The following is a 17,732-nucleotide window of genomic DNA, read 5'->3' on the forward strand; positions in this document are numbered from 1 at the left end:
GGGTGCTTTCTTATCCTCTGCCTGCCTTTCACTTTCTCTAACTTGTGTCGGACGGGGCCAGGGTTTATTGTTTTAGGCTTTTCTGAACATGCACCAGTATTTACACTGGATTGAAAGCATTTGCTTCCAATGAAAATCTTGTCTTAGATTACAGCCCAGCAGTGTAATTTCCCTCCCAGATGGGAGTAAAGTAGCAGTATTTGCCTAAAAACAGTAGGAAGAACAAACTGTGCATTAAGCCAAGGCTGTTTTTGGCTTGAGCTAATGATGTAACAGAAACCTTTTATTTGGGATAGGTCACCGCCAGGGATTGAAGGAGGTGATCTGGCTCGCGCTTGAAAGGTTTCTCCATTGTATCTACATAAGTCTTCACTTAAAAAATCCTGTTCCTAATGCTTCTGCTTTCATACAGCAGAAATAAACAGGAAAGGTTCTGGGGAGTGTTATAGGTGGAATGCAGAAAGCTTTTCCTCCCCTAATGGAGGATATAATTCAGGTGCCCCGGAGGCATGCTTTCAGGAATTCTCTTGCCCGAGGTAATGGGAAGCTAAGGCTGCTTGAAGGCCTTGATTATCTATTGATGCACAAAGCTGGAAAAAAAGTCATCTCCCTTGGATTATAGTAGATATTTCCATAAATTATCAATGAGTCCTCCTCCCGTCAGGCACAAGGCGATGCCTGCTAAATTAATCTGAAGGGGGTTTGAAATGAGGAGAGAGTGTATTTTAAAAAAGGGGGGGGGGAGGGGGGGTGGGTGGACGATTGCAGGGAGGTGGTGAAAGGCAGTGTCATTAGGTTAGAAGCTTTTCATTTTTAATCAATGAATGCGTAATACTTTTCTTTTCCTTGTTTGCCTCTTGCAGACAGAAAGTGGATTAGTCCGTGGAATTTTAAATGCTGTTGAGTTGTTTTCTTTGCTCATGTTTCTTTTATGAATTATTATTTTATATGGTGAATTGCTTCTCTGTATAAAAGCCCTTTTTTTTACATACTGGGCTTTCAAAGAATTTGTCAGGTATCTGATTTCTTCATAAAAATCTTGTTTGTTTCTGTAACTACCCAAGGTTACCATTTCGTTAAAGACACAGGCCATGTCATAAAGGCAATTGTAAATTTACCATGGTCAGTAAGGTACTAAAAACATAATACTAATAGTAACTTTTTTTTTTTGGTGCGGAAAAGCTTTTTAATAAATCATAATTTTGACAGTCACATCCTTTTTTTTTTTTTTTTGATTCATTTTTTATTCCTAACAGAGATAGTTTTGATTCAGCCCAATTCTGATGACTTTCTTGATCATTCTTGCCCAAAGGTGTCAAAAACACTTGCCTAATAACATCACAGCTCCATGTTGCTACAGTGTCCTTGGAAGCCAGGATATACCGTTCAATGCACATGCAGAGAATGCAAAGACTGATTTGCTCAGTGAACTTGTTTCTAAATTGCTTTCAGGGTTTGAAACAAAAATTGCATGCCAACTGACTGGGCACTGCAACTTTTGTTTTCCTTTGACTGCTAGCCCATCAGCCCAGACCCAAGTTGGCTGCTATGCAGTTACATCCTCCCATAGATATGTTGCTAATGTGATGAGAACTGAGACCTTCTCTGCATTAAGGAAATTCATTCTGGATCAGTTGTTGTTTAACAGGAGCAGATTCCTGTTACGGATATGGCACACCAGCACAAAGCAGGGTGTTAATTCCTACAGTGTATGTCAAATTGGTATCTACTTATCCCACTATGAATTTCTTTTGGCTGGGAAGAGGGGAGGCCAGTTAGCTACCCACCTCCCATCAAAAAGTCAGGGGAAGTCAAACATCTATAAAAGACTTAACATAAGTGATGCCCCAACCCTCTGGTTATTTCTGAATTTGGAGAGAAAACATGATGTTGCAGGAGAGCTGCATTCACCCCACTTTTCACATCCCAGTGTGGGACGGGGCACTCAGCTTCACACACGTCATGGGGATGGGACACCATCAATGCTTTCCTAATTGCCATCTCAGCCAAAGTAGCTGATTGGGATGAATTTTTAGGAAGTGACCTAGTGTGAAGAAAAGCCACTGTTTCCACCTTTGCAAGCTGAATGCTTGTAATTTTTTTATTTATTTTAAAGCATTTTTTGGGTTATAGTGGCAGAAATGGCCACACTGTCCTTCAGGATAAACCAGAATGGGGCTAACACAGTTCTGAGACCCTCCCTCTCCCCATGTTTCTTCCCCCCCAACCCCTTAATCCCTGGTGAATTACGGTGTTAAAGAATTTATACCTCATTTAAATATTCATGCAGTTTATACCCAAAGCCAGGCTTCGGCTGAAGTATATAAAGGTAGCATAAGTCAAAATTTGATTCACTATATTTACAGGTGACGGCTTGGACAACAGTGTAGCTTCCCCCAGCACAGGTGATGATGATGATCCAGATAAGGACAAAAAGCGACATAAAAAGCGTGGCATCTTTCCCAAAGTAGCCACAAATATCATGAGGGCATGGCTGTTCCAGCATCTAACAGTAAGTGAACTCTAGATCACATATGCAAAATAAAACATGGAAAATGTCATAGTTGTAGTAGTTGTAGAAAGCAAAAAAATACGTATGATGTTGCTGATAGGCAGCTCAGGGAACTTTTTTGAGCAGAGCTGTTGTTGTTGCCTCATTTGCTAGATGCCAGGGGAAGAGCACGGAGCGTATGTTTTTATGGTATTGGGGGTTTTGTGTGTGTGTGTGTTGATTTTAGATATTTTTTTGGTTTGAGTCGCAGTTGTTAACAGGACGTCACTACAAAATGTGACTAAGCTTATACTAATAACCTTGGTGACCTGTCCTGCCCCACTGCTCACACAGCTGCAGCTCCACTTAGCTGACGTGGGAATCGCTGCTTCGGAGCAGAGAGCAGCATTCGGCTCCTGGTTCTGTGCTCTGGAGAACTGTGGAAAACAATTGGGGAGATCAAAAACAAAGCAAAAAGCAAACAAAGACCTTATTCAGATGTTTGTCAGAGATCATCAGAAGCTTCATGATGAAAGGTCTCAATGTATCTGGTTTAATAGCAAAGAATAATTTTTTTCTTTGAGACACTCTCATTCCCAGAGTGTAAGTTACCCCTGTATGTTATAAAGGGGTGGGAGGACGCACAGCTATTTCTGTTGCCACAGCTACCTTTATTTTTTTATTGCTGGGATTAGAAATCAAAGCTCTGGGCAGGTGTGTAGGGTTAAGCTGGGTGCTGGAGCTTCTTGCAAGGCTTCATATTGTGTACCACACCTTCTAACATTAGCATTTAGAAAAGTGTTTCTAATGCCATTCTCCTTTGTCATCACATTGTGGTGATCTGTCACTGTGTTTGCATCCACTGCAGGGATGTGGGCCTTTGGCCCCAGGTTTTCTGTCTGAGCTTTTCTGTGCTGGGAGGATAATGACCAGGTGAGGGGTGCTGGGGATCTGCAGGCGGTAGTGAAGAATGGCTCTCGCCTCTAATCCCAGTGGTTGACTCTCTCCCCTGCCTGTAGTTAGGGTCAGAATGAAATGAGAAGCTGGCCAGCTTGCCCAGCCCTGGTGGGAGCCTTGCCAAGGGTATAGTTGTAAACTGGAGGAAGTGCTCATGCACATTGCCCCTCCATCCCCTGCTGAGCCAAGAAACCAGATATCTGCCATGACTCTTGTCAGCACGGGGATCAGGCGGGGAATCTTGCCCCGCGTGGTCCTGGGTTGCTATGAATGAACCTTCATGCTGGAGCACTACTCCTCCGAGGCCGGAGAGGGCCTCGGATATCTCCAAGTTAATCCCTCTCTCTGGCAGACTACGTCAGCTGTGCCCCAGCTTTGCCAGGTCTTTAGCCCTGCCCCTGGTGCGTTCAGCGCATCAATTCCAGAGGCTGAGGTCCCTTTTTGTTTTGATGGCTCCTGAGTTCTAGGTCCTCGCCCAAGGTGAGCTGACACCTGGTGTCTTTCTGCAGGTAGACGTGAGTTTAAGGACATCTGCCTCCAAAAGAGTCTAGAGATGCTGTTCCAGCAGCAACGCTTACACCAGTCTGATGGAGCTGGTCTAGCTTCTGGTTTGAGGAGATGCCCTGGAAGCTCAGGACAAGGCATACCAGTGGACACTGAGCAACCGTGTGTCAGTCCTCATAACTCCCAGCTGAAGAATTATGAATTAAGTAGTATATATTAATATTATTTCCCTAAAGTTGCCTGTTGGTTTGTTTGTGCTAGTAAATTAAACATCACCCCGGCACAGGCACAGGAATGTGATGGTCTACCCTGTTAAACTGCTTGAGCAATTTCTTAGCCTGGGCCAGCTACCACACTCCAAACCCATTCCTGGGAACATGGCAGAAGACAGCAGGAGTGGCTCCTGAAAGACCTCATGGCAGGAGCTACCCTGTGTTGAGTGTTTAGTTACATGGGCTTGACCTGACCCTGCAGCTGGCTTCATGCATAGTCTCAGGACCAGAGAATGGATCCTATCACTCTTTTGTCTAGATTAGGTGTAGGGTGCAAGTGGCTTTTCATTCTTCTGCTGTGCAGTAATGGTATGCAAAAGAGAAGATGATAGTGCCTGCAGAACTTGCTGCAGTGCTGGTAGCTGCCCTTGGGAGACAACATCTGGACATCTGCTTGTAAGGTAGTCTCTTCTGGAAGGCTCAAATACAGAACCAGGACCTACACAATGAAGCTGCTGCATTTTCTACCTTGCAGCACTGAGCTAAAGCATGCTTTAAAAATCCAGCACCCCCTGCGCAGATCCAGCCCAGCCAAATGAAGCATGCAGATGTATTTCAGGGCAGCCTTCTCCTCTTCGGCACCCTCATGGTAGCTCCAGGCTTGTCTGATCAATTCAGTTAAGAAGAATTGGTTCACATAGTCCAACCTTCTCCAGCTAGGACCTTGAGACAGACCTTTCCAATTTACTCTAGGTGGGGTTGTAGACAGTTTCCCCAAATTAAAACATGTCTGGATGACATTGTAGGCTCTTCCAAGCACGTGTTTCAGCTGGTAGTGCTCTTGCTGGAGTGAGAAGGCACCAGGGAACTCACGCATCCAGAAGAGAGTGGGTCTTGTGTGTGGAGGAAGATATCCTCCAGGCAAGCATGTTGATAACCTGGGAAGAGTCAACACTATGGTTAGTGCTAGAGCAATATAACATGTTGACAAGCCGCTTGGGGTGCTGTCCTCTCTGCAGAAAAACACAGGCCCAAATCATAGCTGCAATCAGAGCTGAGGAGTAAGGGGGTGAGAGATTGAAGGAATTGAGACTTTAGTTGATTTATGAGGGTGTCTGGGCCTCATGTCTGCTCTTAAAGTGCTACATGGTGGCATGACAGTGTCCCCAGCTGAGCTCCTTGCTGTAGGAGGGAGGTCATCCTGAGGAGTGGTCAGAGTGGAGAGATACCACATGATTTATTTATTTGTTTGTTTGGTTTTTATTAGTGAATTTGGTCCTCCCTAAAGCAGGAGGTGAGGAGAGATAGGGAGGTGGTTCTGTTCAGGCATGGGACGTGTCAGGGCAGGCAATACCTCCCTTTTGCCCCCAGTGCTTAACCTGCCTTCACTTTCCCATCTGGAAAATGGCAGGGAATAAATGAGCAGCAGTTTAGCACAAAATCCAGCATCCCCTTGACCGCTGGTGCTTCCTAATTGGGGTGTTACTTGAGAGCCCTCCTTTTCAAAGGCAAATATTTTTTTTCCTCACAATTGTAATATTAATACACATCAGTGGCATGGAATTAAGCAAAATAGACAGTAATTGCTGTGTATGTCATACTAATGATTAATGGTTGGAAAGACTTAAAATAAATGTTGGACGAATACAATCTTTCAAAAGCCTATAGGCTGATTAAATTCCTTTCATGACATCATTCCATCTCTAAGAGTATTAAGTCGTCTTCTGCGTACTGGCTTAATTTCCTAAAGTTTGTCCCTTAGTTCTCATTTCCCACCTAGGAGGAAATTTTTTTTTTCTTTACTGAAGAAGTCAAATGCAAGGCCATAGCCTCTCTGGTTGCTGAAGTGTTTGGGCAATAGTTCCCACTCAGTGTCAGGCTGCAGCCCCCCTGTTATTTTGACTGATGTGCAGAACTGAGTTGACGTGCACCCAAAGGGTAGGCAGGCGCTGTCCTCTGTGGATGGAGGCAGTATGCTCTGAAACACTTCAGGGGATGAATTCATCTAAATTACCCTTTTTGTTTTTCTTCCCTTTGGAATAATAACAACAACAAAAAACCCCTAAAACAATAGCAAAAGTGGCGACCAGACTTACACTTAGGACTTTGCAGGATTTATTTTTAACTATTTGCTATTCTGACTCAATTTGAATTAAATGTCTGGGTTGGAAGAGCTGCCCGGGTTGGCCATTAGTTAGGCAAAATGTAGCAGTGGAGCTTGTTGAAATTTTTGATGGTAGAAAATGACACCAGCCTGTAAATGTTGAGGTTTGTGAAATTTTTTTTTTAGGATTTTGCTATAAATTTGAGATGGAAAGAATGGCCTGTTACAATTTGGATTTTAAAAAAAAGAGAGAGAAAAAAAAGCTATTATTTAGTGAAAAAGTGATAACATCCCCAAACTGTGAAATTTGAGTCAGAAATGAGGGGACTTTGTGGGGTGGCATCAGATGAACATCAAATGCCATGGCAGGGTCTTGAGATGGGGCTGGGCGAACCAGTGCTGTGCTGGCGCTGGGTTCCAGAAATTGCCCTAAGGATAATTTCAGGGTGTGCTGCAACCCAGCAACATTTTACAGACCCTCTTTTTTTAATTATTCTTATTTTTTTATTATTATTTCCTGGATCACGTAACATTCAGGGATCATATCTCACCACCATTTTTCAAGCAGATCTCCTCACTGTAATATATAGCCCTCAGCAGGGACTGTGAAATAAGGGAAAAGCTTGGAGGAAGGGAAGAGGAAACAAAAATAATCTTGCCTACAACCAGATTGGTGTAAATTTAATTGTGGCAACAGGGTTAGTTTCTGCTTTAACCCATACTATACTTTTGTCCCAGCAGTGGTACCTATTTGTTCAAAACTCAAAGAAGGGAATTTCAGGGGTGTTTTCTTCAAGTGTTTTGTTCGCTCATTGTGAATTCTCTGCATCCTTTAAATCCAGCTTAATTTAAAATGTTGGGATTCAAACCTCATTTTGGGGATTATACGATGTAATTGGTTTGTTATATGATGAGTATTTGATGATCTTCGCATTCATCATCTAATCAGGCAAAAAAAAAGCCATAAAATTATAATCCCAAAAGATGTTTAATAACAATTTAAACTATTGAAGGCTTTATTTAAGCACATTAGGGGATTATAAACTACTTTTTTTTTAATGGTGCCAAGAGGTAGATTCAAGGACTTCAAACACCTTTTATAAAACAAATTGCCATGATTTAAGAAAATGAATGGGCCAAGGATTTCTTTCATGTAAATCCCAAAATTTAATCATTATTTTTAACTGCTTTTAAAACAATTTCCTTAAGAGGGTAAATCTTACTGAAATGGGAGACTGAGCAGAAAGTAAAAGACGTGGCTGAAAGGCGTTGACTTTACAGTAAAAGTGAAAGGTTTTTTTCTATTATGTATCTGGATTTTGAGTCTTTATTGATTGTTTGATGCCATGCTGTTAAAGAATAAAACTTATAATAAGCAATATGCAATCTGTTTAGCAAAGCTGTTATTTGTATAAAAGAATTTATTGGAAGCAGGTATTTTAAGAAGGCACTTTATATCCAAATCTAGCTGAGAAAAATAGTCTCCATTGCTCCAAGGATGTTATTGTGATAGAAAAATACTATTACACCGCTTAATTCTATAAGGTTTGTTTATGTATTAATATTTTACAGGCTAGCGAATTTCTAAGGTTAAAGCAAGTGGATTTCGTGTCTTCTCTTATCCCTCCATGGTTATGAGATTTTTGCCTTGGGAGGAGCGTGGGGTTAATTTGGCTCCCTGCCCCTACTCCTATGCTTGTCTGATTTTGGAAGGGAGTATAGTGAGAGGGCAGATGGGTACAAATCTAGGCTGCTGAAAACATAAAAAGAGGAAATAATTGGCTAAAACCAGTGAGGATTTTCTTTGCTCTTCTCTTGAGGGGGTTTGGAAGCATTAAAACGAAACACTACCACCCCACCCCTAAAAATATGACTTAAATGAGTCTCCATCCTGCACCAATTGATACTTGCTCTGCAAAATGCCAGAGGGCTCCTGGAGCTCTGGCTCCTCTGTAACAGGGATCATATTTCCATATACTGGAATCAGAATGGGTGGGGGGGGGTTGTCCCCCCTTTATCTTAAGTACACAGGTCTCCTCTTTCACTTGATTTTATTGTGGGCAGAACTGTAAAAATCTTTCTTCCACATCTGCAAGACTTCTTAGTGCCAGCTGTCCCAGATTCCTGGGAAAAACCAGGCATTTTCAGCTCGCCTTTGGTCTCCCGTGCACCACCATCCCCTCGGCCAGAGCTTCTCCTGCTCCTAGCAGAGGAAGACTTGTCAGAGCAATGAGCAAAAGCATCCATCGCAGGTTGGTGCAGGTAGCCCATGGTGAGAGTCCTCAGCTCCATGCTGCTAATGGAGGTGCTGTGGCAGTCATATTCAACAGGAGAAAATGAGAAATGTTATTATGGGAGAAGATAATTATTCCAAGGCTATGTCAAAATTGAATTGAGGGCTTCAGCAAGGAGCACAAACAGGATTTAGGTAACTTGGTTTGAATTAACTTCTTAACCCTTCAGCCCTCCCAAAGTTTGATGGAAGACACTTCAAAAAAGAACCTTCAGCATTTTCTTTAAGCTTCCTCAAATTTGTTGCTTTGACCTCCTGTCCAGCCTCCAAGGATTGTTCCATTTTCTAGAGTGGGTGAATTTTGCCATTTTTAAAGAGAACTGTTGTTTTTTTGGCAATACCCTTGGCAGTACTGCTGTTGCTTCGTGATTGTTTGGAAAGCACGTCTCGTGTACTGAAATCACATGCTGTCTTTAGGATCATTTGTCAGCGCTGAGCTATGCTAACAAACCTTTGGGTTTAGACCAGAAAGGAAAAATATAGGGTGCTTTAGTCAGTTGGTTAAGGAAACCAGATTCTTCACTTAGGCTCTTCTCGCATTCAGAAGTGTGGTGTAGTTATAAAATCTGCGTTTTTTTTCCATGTCTATTACTCAGTCTCATTTCTGATGAAGACACCCATCATGTTGTTTTAAACTACATGGTATGAGACAACTCACCTTGGGCTCCTTGCAGGTCTTTGGAACAACAGTGGTCCAGGGGAGTATTTTGGTTGAAATCAGAAGGTAGCCAACAGCCTGGGCTAGATTGCAGAGGGAGAGTGTCTATTCCCAAAGGGCTATTTTATCTTTTTCCCAGTTTCCCCCAGTTTCCACCTTAGAGGCACTGTTGTAGCAATGTGGAAGCCACCGGCACGTTAAAGAATTTGAATTATTTGGAAGCTGCTGAAACACATTAGTATTTACACACCAGAAGAATTTCACATCTGAGTAGAAGCAAGGGAATACTGAAAAGTTGAAACATGATAAACATTAATTCAGATGTTAAATTACACTTGCTCTGGTTGTACTAGATCTCCTTTTGTTTGCATAAATATTCTAGGAAATGAGTACCAGCAAGAATGTTTGCAGTAATAAGAATTTTTAAGTCAACAGTAGATGCTTTGCTTTCTTCTCCACCCTCTACTTGCTTTTGATATTTGCAGCTGTGACGTTTTGCATGTGCAACTTCATTTTTGAAATTAGCCTCCTCCAGTCAAGGCACAGAAATGTGTTATGTGACGTAGTCTTTCTGCAGTCAAAGCAGACGTACGAGATTCAAGTATCACGTTTTGAAGGCAGAGAGGGGGAGGGAAAAAGTCTGACCACCATTTTATAAATCTGGAAGTATCCACCGAAATATTTTGGCAAATAATTTGCAATATAGAGTACACCAAAGGTAACAGCAATATCTTGCCAAACAGTGGGTGAGCAGGAAATTAGGATAAATTCATGGGCTTGGTTGTTCATTATTAGTCGTTTGTTTAGCTTGTCCTCTAACACAGTTGCTACAAAAGAGCCTATGTTGATTCTCAGATATGCTTATGTATATAAGTGCCAGTGATAATTTTTTATTACCAATCTCCTCACCCTTGAAGGAGTTTCACAGAGCACCAGTGTAAGCTAGCGAATGACTTAATCAGATCAGGTAAAGTGCCAAAATATGAAGCACCAAACCAGTTAGGCGCATATCTGATGAGATGTGTTAATCTGTGGTGTAAGATAAGCTGCCTTTCAAATAGGGTCACATTTGGAAGTGGTACATCAAGTTGTGTAAGATGCATTCCCCTGCTCTGGCATAGAGTATCCTACATCTGTTTACGTGAACTTAACCCTTGTCTGAATGAAGCAAAACAGCGATATTGAGGTGAATATAGACTGTTTGTTGCTCCAGGACAGGCATTAGAAGCAAGTTGGTTTTTTACTCATTTTGTTTCCTTTTTCCTGCATTTACCTTCAGCTACACAGAATCTGCACTGCTACAGCTTACACATTTTTTTCTCATTGTCTATATTCAAGAAGTTCTAATTCCTAGTATTAACTGGTTATATTTAGTGTGTGCCCATCAAAATTACCCACAGAAAACTTTTCTTGTGGTAGAGAATTTTTTTGCTGTTGATGGAAAATTAAAATTTTCAAAGGGTAATGCCACCCTTTCCCTCAAAATGCTCAGCTGAAAATCCAGTTTTCAATATATGAACAGATGTATTGATCAGACTCATCTTTGCACTTCCAGCTCCTCACCCTGTAAGCTACAGTAGTGCTAAATAGATGTGTAGAGAAGGTAAGTAGGCAGAAAAGAGTTTAAGTTAATATGTAGTTATCTAATTTACCTCACCTTTTGCATCATTGCCTGATTTAGACCCATAGTATTTAGTAGAGTACTTGTTTCACTTCAGTGGTGGGCCATCATTTTAATAATGCAAGGTCTAGGAGACTTACCACTGCATCTTCTGCTTCATGAACCAGAAACTTCTGCCCAGAAAATACTTCTCAGACTTTACGTATAGCATGAATATTCCTTACTTGGCTGCTGATTGACCTCTTCTAGTGCAACCTATACATAGAACATTTTGGAAATATGTTAAAAAAAAAAAAAAAACCCAAACCAACAAATACACAAAAAATCTTATTCCCACTATGATGCTTTGTACCAGTGATGCAACAAGTGAGGTTGTCATGTTAGTGGCACTAAAGTGGTCTTGATTCACACTAGTAAAACCAAGGGTCAGTTCATGGTATGAATATGTTTTCCAAGGACTTTCTTTGAACTCAGAAGGGAAATGGTAGAACTCTGCATTAAGTGGCTTGCTCTATTCATTACCTGAAGTCGGCTTTGAAGTGAAAGTCTTTCCTAGACTACCCTTATTTATGTCAACTAGAACTTTTGGCGTCCCTAGTGGTATTTTTGGGAAGGTAAATGCCATATTAGATGAATCTGGCTAATAAATAGATTCACTGGCAGAAGTCTGCTTGTTTGCCGTGGATTTTGTGCTGATCCAGGAGCTGCACTGTGCTAGCGTGGGAATGGCAGAGGATAAACCCTTGATTTCGTTGTTGAAACCTGAGCATGGGTCCGTTGGTGCAGCAGGTTGTAAACCCCGGAAGGGTTGTGAGCTGCAGTTCCGGGCAGAATAATTCTGAAGCTGTTAATAACCCAAATCTTAGGATTCTTATGAATAAAATGCAATTTTACTAATGTTTTCATAAACAGCAGTAATGGTGGCGTTTTAGTAAACAGTGGCATTAGTTGCATCAAAATTGCACCACATTGGCTTTTAAATTACTCCACCTGTCTGTATGAATAGGATTTTCAATGTCGAGGCACACAGACAGCTGCTGCTAATGTTTTTTTTCCTCCCTGTGCAGATAATGCTGGCAAATCTACAACCATCAAGGCCTGGTTTCTGATGTAAAACGGTACCTGACCTAGTGGCTCTGGTGCTACAAAAGGAACAGCTTTAATTACTAATGGCTGTGTTTTAGTTTTGTACTTGTTGATGTAAAAAATGTCATGTTAGAGCCATGTAACCCCTGGTTCACTTCCACAGGTGATGGTACGCTGGCTGCAATTATTTTCACAATAATTTGTGTTCCTCGGTGGCAGCTTGCAATCCTGCCTTGTTAGTGCTCACATAATTAGCAGGGGTCTGGCCCTCCGGGTCCCTCTGCCCCCGAGTCCCGCTGGTTCCCCCACACCTCAGAGGGCAGTACCAGGTGAAATAGGACTTAGAAATCCCACTCAATTTTTTTGTAGGACTGTCCCTCCATCATATTAGGTGGTTGTAATAGCCAGGAATTCATGGGGCAAATTCTGCCCTGAGCCCATTAAACCCTTGGGAAGCTGGAGGGGTTATGTGGAGGCAAAGTTGTCACGCTGTTCATCTCAACAGTTATTAACTAAAGGATGCCATGTTGACTAGTAAGGCTGATATGCTGCCTGAGGCTATTTCACCAGGTTGAGTTTGATCGGATGATCCAGTTACCAGCCTCGCACTGGGCTTTAAAAGGGTTAAAGGCAATAATGGTGCCATTAAAAATCCAGCTTGCCAATGAGCTATTTTGTGCAAATGGTATAAATATAAGATATACTCGTCTGGCTCATTTGCAAGCATTCTTTTTGACTTCTTTCACACAACTGGTGTTTTTGTGTTTAATTTAACAAGAAATGAGTAGTAAATGAAAGCTGCTGCCTGAAGTCCCACTGTGAGCGTGTTTTGCACTTGGCTCCCCAGTGAAAAGGCAATTTGTGAAATTATGTGATAGAGTAATTAGATGAAGCCAGGGCTTCTGATTGTTGCCGTGCTTATGTGGTAAAGGTTTGCTGAGGAATTAAAAAAAAACACACATGGATTATTACCCTGGCAAGTTGGCTCAAAGCTTCTTCATTTATTTGTAAACAGAATATTTAGTGACCGCATAGGAAGTAGCTGTAATCACCAGCTCGTAAAGAAACCACAGCAGAGCTTTTGGATTTTTACAGAGTGCTCATGTAAAATTTAAGCTGGGAGGCAGAATCCCTGTTAATGTAATTAGGATCTAATTTACCACCCTTTGCACACAGATGTAATAATGTCTAGATATTTATTCTATCTTTAAGCACATTACATATACCTCAGTGCAGCAGTTACTGAACAGAAACAGGTGTGAGCACTTTCCAGATTCATTTTTACACTGTAAACACACAGCGATTTAAGGGGAAATATTTACCAAAAAAAATGAGGGGAAAGAATGTCTGCAAATGAGGCAGTAATGGACAGTTGCCCTTTATGTACTGATGGATTTCTCAATGGTTAAGTAAATTAAAGCAAATGCTAGAAAAATCAATAGGCTTGCAGAGTCTTGGTTGTGCCTCATAGACTTCAGGACAGAATGACAGATGTGGTGCATATGACCCATTTAAGTATTAATGCTTGGGAAATTGCCTCTGCGTGCAAGGTTATAGGACTAGAAATATTGTTATATTAAATTACAGACAATAATATTTTTAAGTATATATGGAATTTATACGTTTCAGTTTAGTTGCTCTTCGGGCGTTACATTTGTCCTGGAAGATTAGTTGCGTAGTTGTTTCTCTGGAACGGTAAATCAGGTTTAAAAATGTTCAAGCAGTGAATTGTCTTTCCAGGGCTGCCATGGACTGGCGAGCGTGTTGCACGCTGTGGGGGTATGGCGAACATGTTAAATAAGAGCCATGTAGCCAATGTGTTCACTAGCAAATGTAGCATATAAGCGAATCTAAATTAAATATCATTAAAAGGCAGCTTTCTAAATGGTGAGAGGGCTTGTGCAATACATAGGATCGCTGCTAAATTGGGTTATTCTGTATGACTAAACGCAAAGTAAAATATGAAGTGCGTGGTCGAGATGAGCTAAGTAAGGTAACCACTAAGTTGAATCTTTTTCACCAGCTTCTGCACGCACTGGGATTGGAAGGGGCGAGTTTGCATGGGTGGGATGAGTAAAAACTGACCCCGCGCGGGAATTCTCTCAAAATAGAGACATTATGATTAATCCAACCAGGCAGATGAGCTCTAGATGAGATAGTGTTTGCCATTTCTGATTTCTGTCTTTTCTTACTGTACTTCCACCAAGGCAGTGGGGAAGTAGACCAAGTTAATTGTCTCTTTGTGGCATCTCTGGTGGGAGAACTGTGAAAATAGCTGAGGCCCCCGATTTTGGTGTTGGCATGAAGGCAGAGCAGTGTGTTGGCCGCATTTGCTGTCCGTAACAGCCTGGCTACCTTGCCAGTTATCCTGACTTCAACCTAAACACCTGTTTCTGTGAAGGAAGGATGCATTTTATATACAACTAACATGTTTAATATTAAAAGGGAGCTTTTGACTTTCACAATAACATTCCTATTCCTCGCTGAACCCCTTGCATGGAAAGTGTCATTGTGTTCCTTTCAAACATTAATTCTCATGTTTCACTGCCATTTGTGCAACACATTTTTTCCTTTCCCTTTTTTATTTTTGTTTTTGTTTTGTTTGTTTGTTTGTTTCTTGATGATCTCTGATCCTTGGTTTGGATACCGCTGCCTTCTTTCTGGCTCCCCCCTTCCTCGCTTTTCGTGTCCTTTTCCCTAAAGCATGAAAACGCACTGGGGAGTAAAACAAAGCACCTCCACAGGGTATAAGGGCTGCACATGGCTACTGGGAGTGCCAGCGAAATGATAGCACTGCAGAAGAACAGATTATTACTTTGGGGCCCGTTGAGGATGTATTTGCCTGTTGAGGCTGTATGAGAGTGGCTGGTGCTGAAGGTTGTCAGGACAGGCTGAGTGATGACAGACCCTTGTCATTTGCCCACATCCAGCTTCATTGCTATGGTGACAATATGTGGTGATGGAAGCTGCTGCTGAGGGTCGGACAGCATCCTCCATGGTTGCTGTAGCCAGCAGCATCTTTGCAAGAGCGTGTTCGAGCTGCTGATGGCCCTCGGTGTCAGAGCAGCACCAAATCTCTAGTGACAGAAACTCAGCACAGGTTTTCGGGTACATGGGGAAATAGCTCCTGGTGCCGTCGCCAGCCTCTGCAACTTCTTGCATCAGTGCCAAATTTGTCTTTACCTGTTTTAGTCATGTTTATGTGCCTCATGGTGGATTTTCTTGATTTTCTTTGTGTGACATACAAGCTAGGTAAGCTGGTGCATACCTGCACAGTGGTGCAGGACGGCTGTGGTCCTCCTCCCACCACATGTAAAGCAAACATATTAATCAGCATATAGGCGATGACCGGTTTCGTTAAATATACGTGCAAGGGGCCCCAGTGAACGGGCTCTATTGTTCCCGGCCAAACCAGAAGGGATCAAAGGTCAGCAGGAACCCAGAAGCCATCAGTCAGGGTGGGTTTTGCTGGATCCCAGGGTTGTCAGCTCTGTAGTCACCCCTGGCAACCTGGGCGGCTGCCCGCTTGCCTTCCCCACAGCCTGGCGCAGAAGCAGAGCATCCGGTCTCCCAGTCGCCATAAAAAGATGCTGACATAAAGTCAGCATTTGAAATACAGAGCGAGCATTGCTGTGCATCTCTTTGTTATTGAAGTCATTTGAGAGTGGGATGAGAAAAAGGGTACATTGGCTTTCTAGCAAATGTTCTGCAGTGTTCATCTTTAGGATGCCTTTTAAGGCTGCAAATTAATTTTTGGTTTAGTGGCAAATGGCAACTCAGAAAGAAGCAGCAACATGCTGCTGAAACGTGCTTCTACACTTCTGAATATAGAAGTTCACTCTTAAAAAAACTTCTAGTACGGCATTTATTTCTTTTGAGCAGATCGATTTGTTCCCCCCTCCCTCCCCCCCCCCATATGATGTTAAAGTACATTTGGCAGTAATCAGTTTATCCTTATTAGAAGCCATGGTAAAAGGCATAGTTGCTGAGTCAATTTACTCCGTTTACTTCCCCTATTGAGCCCTAATGTGTCCCAGTACCCACCCCTTACAGTGAAAACATCATCAATTATAGGGCTGACAGGAGCCTGGGACTTGGTGTAAGTTGCTCCTTGGAGTTATTCATCTCACACCAAAAAAACTGGCACTCAGCAACATTCATCACTTCCCCCTACCTAAAATGATTGAGTAAACGGTGGGGTGAATTATCAGAGGGGGGGTAAAAAAGGGGAAAACATGTTTGAAAAGTCGGAGGCGACTTTGGGCTCATATGGCGGGAGGAATAGAGCCATCAGCTGACATGCAAGCTTCCCAGCACAGTTTAATATTGCTGCTGAAGCTGGAAGAAGGATCAGTTATCCTTCAGCCAGACGCCTTACGGTGCTGCTTCTTATGGCCTGACCTGCAAGAGCTTTTCTATTTTGGCACCCGCTCTGGAAAAGCAGCTTCAGCATTGGCAAAGCAGCTTCAGTGCTGCTACTGCAGAGGTGTGCTGGGCGCCTGCCCCTCTGTCAGCTCTTTAGGGTAAAATACATTTAAAAAGCTATTCAGTTTACTCCAGTTTGATCCCATGATATGTATATTTGTTCCAAACACCTTGAATCCCCTCTAGTGGGAAATGTTTCAGAGCAGGCTCTTCATTCTTAACTGTGATATGGCAAAACCTTTTTCTCCAAAACCTCCAGAAACACAAAAGCACGGAATAAAACGTACTTTGTTACACCTCCTCTTTCAACAAAACAAAGCAAAAAAGCCCAGCAAGCTGAGCAAATCCAAACATCAAAACCTCAAACTCTAGGATTATTTAAGTTTTCAAAGTTATCTTGGGGAAAAAAATGAAAAAGGCTCTGCTTCCTTTTGCCCCAAAATATAATGCAATCACGATAAGGCAGGAGAAATTCCCTCAGCCCTACACCTGGCTTGTTTTTATGCCCAGTGTTACGGTTAGATGGTTGTCTAAATAAACAGAGATTAGGCAGAGGGCTTTATCTCAAAACTGGCACTGGTTATCACACCACTTCCTCCCACTCCCTCCCTCCGATTGTGGGTTGTATAAGAAGACTTAGCAAGCATAACTTAGAGCTGATAACCTTTGAATGTTAGTTCAAGGAAGCTATGCTATAGTAACACACACACACACACACACACACATGCACAAAATCGTGCAAACCCCATTACAGCCTATTGGAACGAGCAGTAATTTGACTGTAACGCTGATTTAAAAGAAGAAACACTTGGTAAGGTTTTTGCTCTGAGAGTCCTGTTTAAATTTAGCCTGATCAATAATTTTAGTATTTGAACAGTAGTAAAAGATGCCAGGAATGAACCCGTGTTTGTTCTTCAGATCTTCTCTCTACTGGGGGTCTTAGTTTAAAACTTGCTTTAACAAAGAGAATCTGTGATGTTTCATTTGAACAAATTGCTCGAGCCATGCAGTCGGGGGTTGAGTTGATCTTGGGGCAGCCCTGGAAGAAGCTGCTGTTGGCATTTGCTTTGATGGTGAATGAGCTATGTATATGTATACGTATACTTGAGCACAACAGATAAAGAGAGGCTGCCAGGTAACGGGCAGCTTATGGCCCTCTGTAAAAGCAAACAAACTCCTTGTGGTTCTGCATGGGCGTGAAATCAAAATACATCTTTTCTGAGCATATCTCAACATGCTGATGGGTGACATACAACATGTGAAGAGGAGTAGAAAGGTCTTTGGGGTCCTTGGAACATGCTTTCCAAAAAAAAAAACCACCCACAACCAGGGAGAGCAAGGAGGGGGAAGGCATCCATGCGCTACCGCGAGGCAATGTCAT

General features: G+C 42.3%; 1 protein-coding gene across 2 annotated transcripts in view; it reads left to right on the forward strand.

The window, feature by feature from the left end:
• MEIS1 (Meis homeobox 1) overlaps positions 1–17,732 on the forward strand; it is a 108,187-nt gene that overhangs the window by 53,282 nt on the left and 37,173 nt on the right. For both annotated transcript variants that reach the window (XM_030489249.1, XM_030489248.1), the window contains exon 8: positions 2,367–2,512. In XM_030489249.1, coding sequence (XP_030345109.1) covers positions 2,367–2,512 — 146 coding nt within the window. The remainder of the gene's footprint in view (positions 1–2,366; positions 2,513–17,732) is intronic.

This window comes from Strigops habroptila, chromosome 6, assembly GCF_004027225.2.
Source record: "Strigops habroptila isolate Jane chromosome 6, bStrHab1.2.pri, whole genome shotgun sequence".
Taxonomy (NCBI): domain Eukaryota; kingdom Metazoa; phylum Chordata; class Aves; order Psittaciformes; family Psittacidae; genus Strigops; species Strigops habroptila.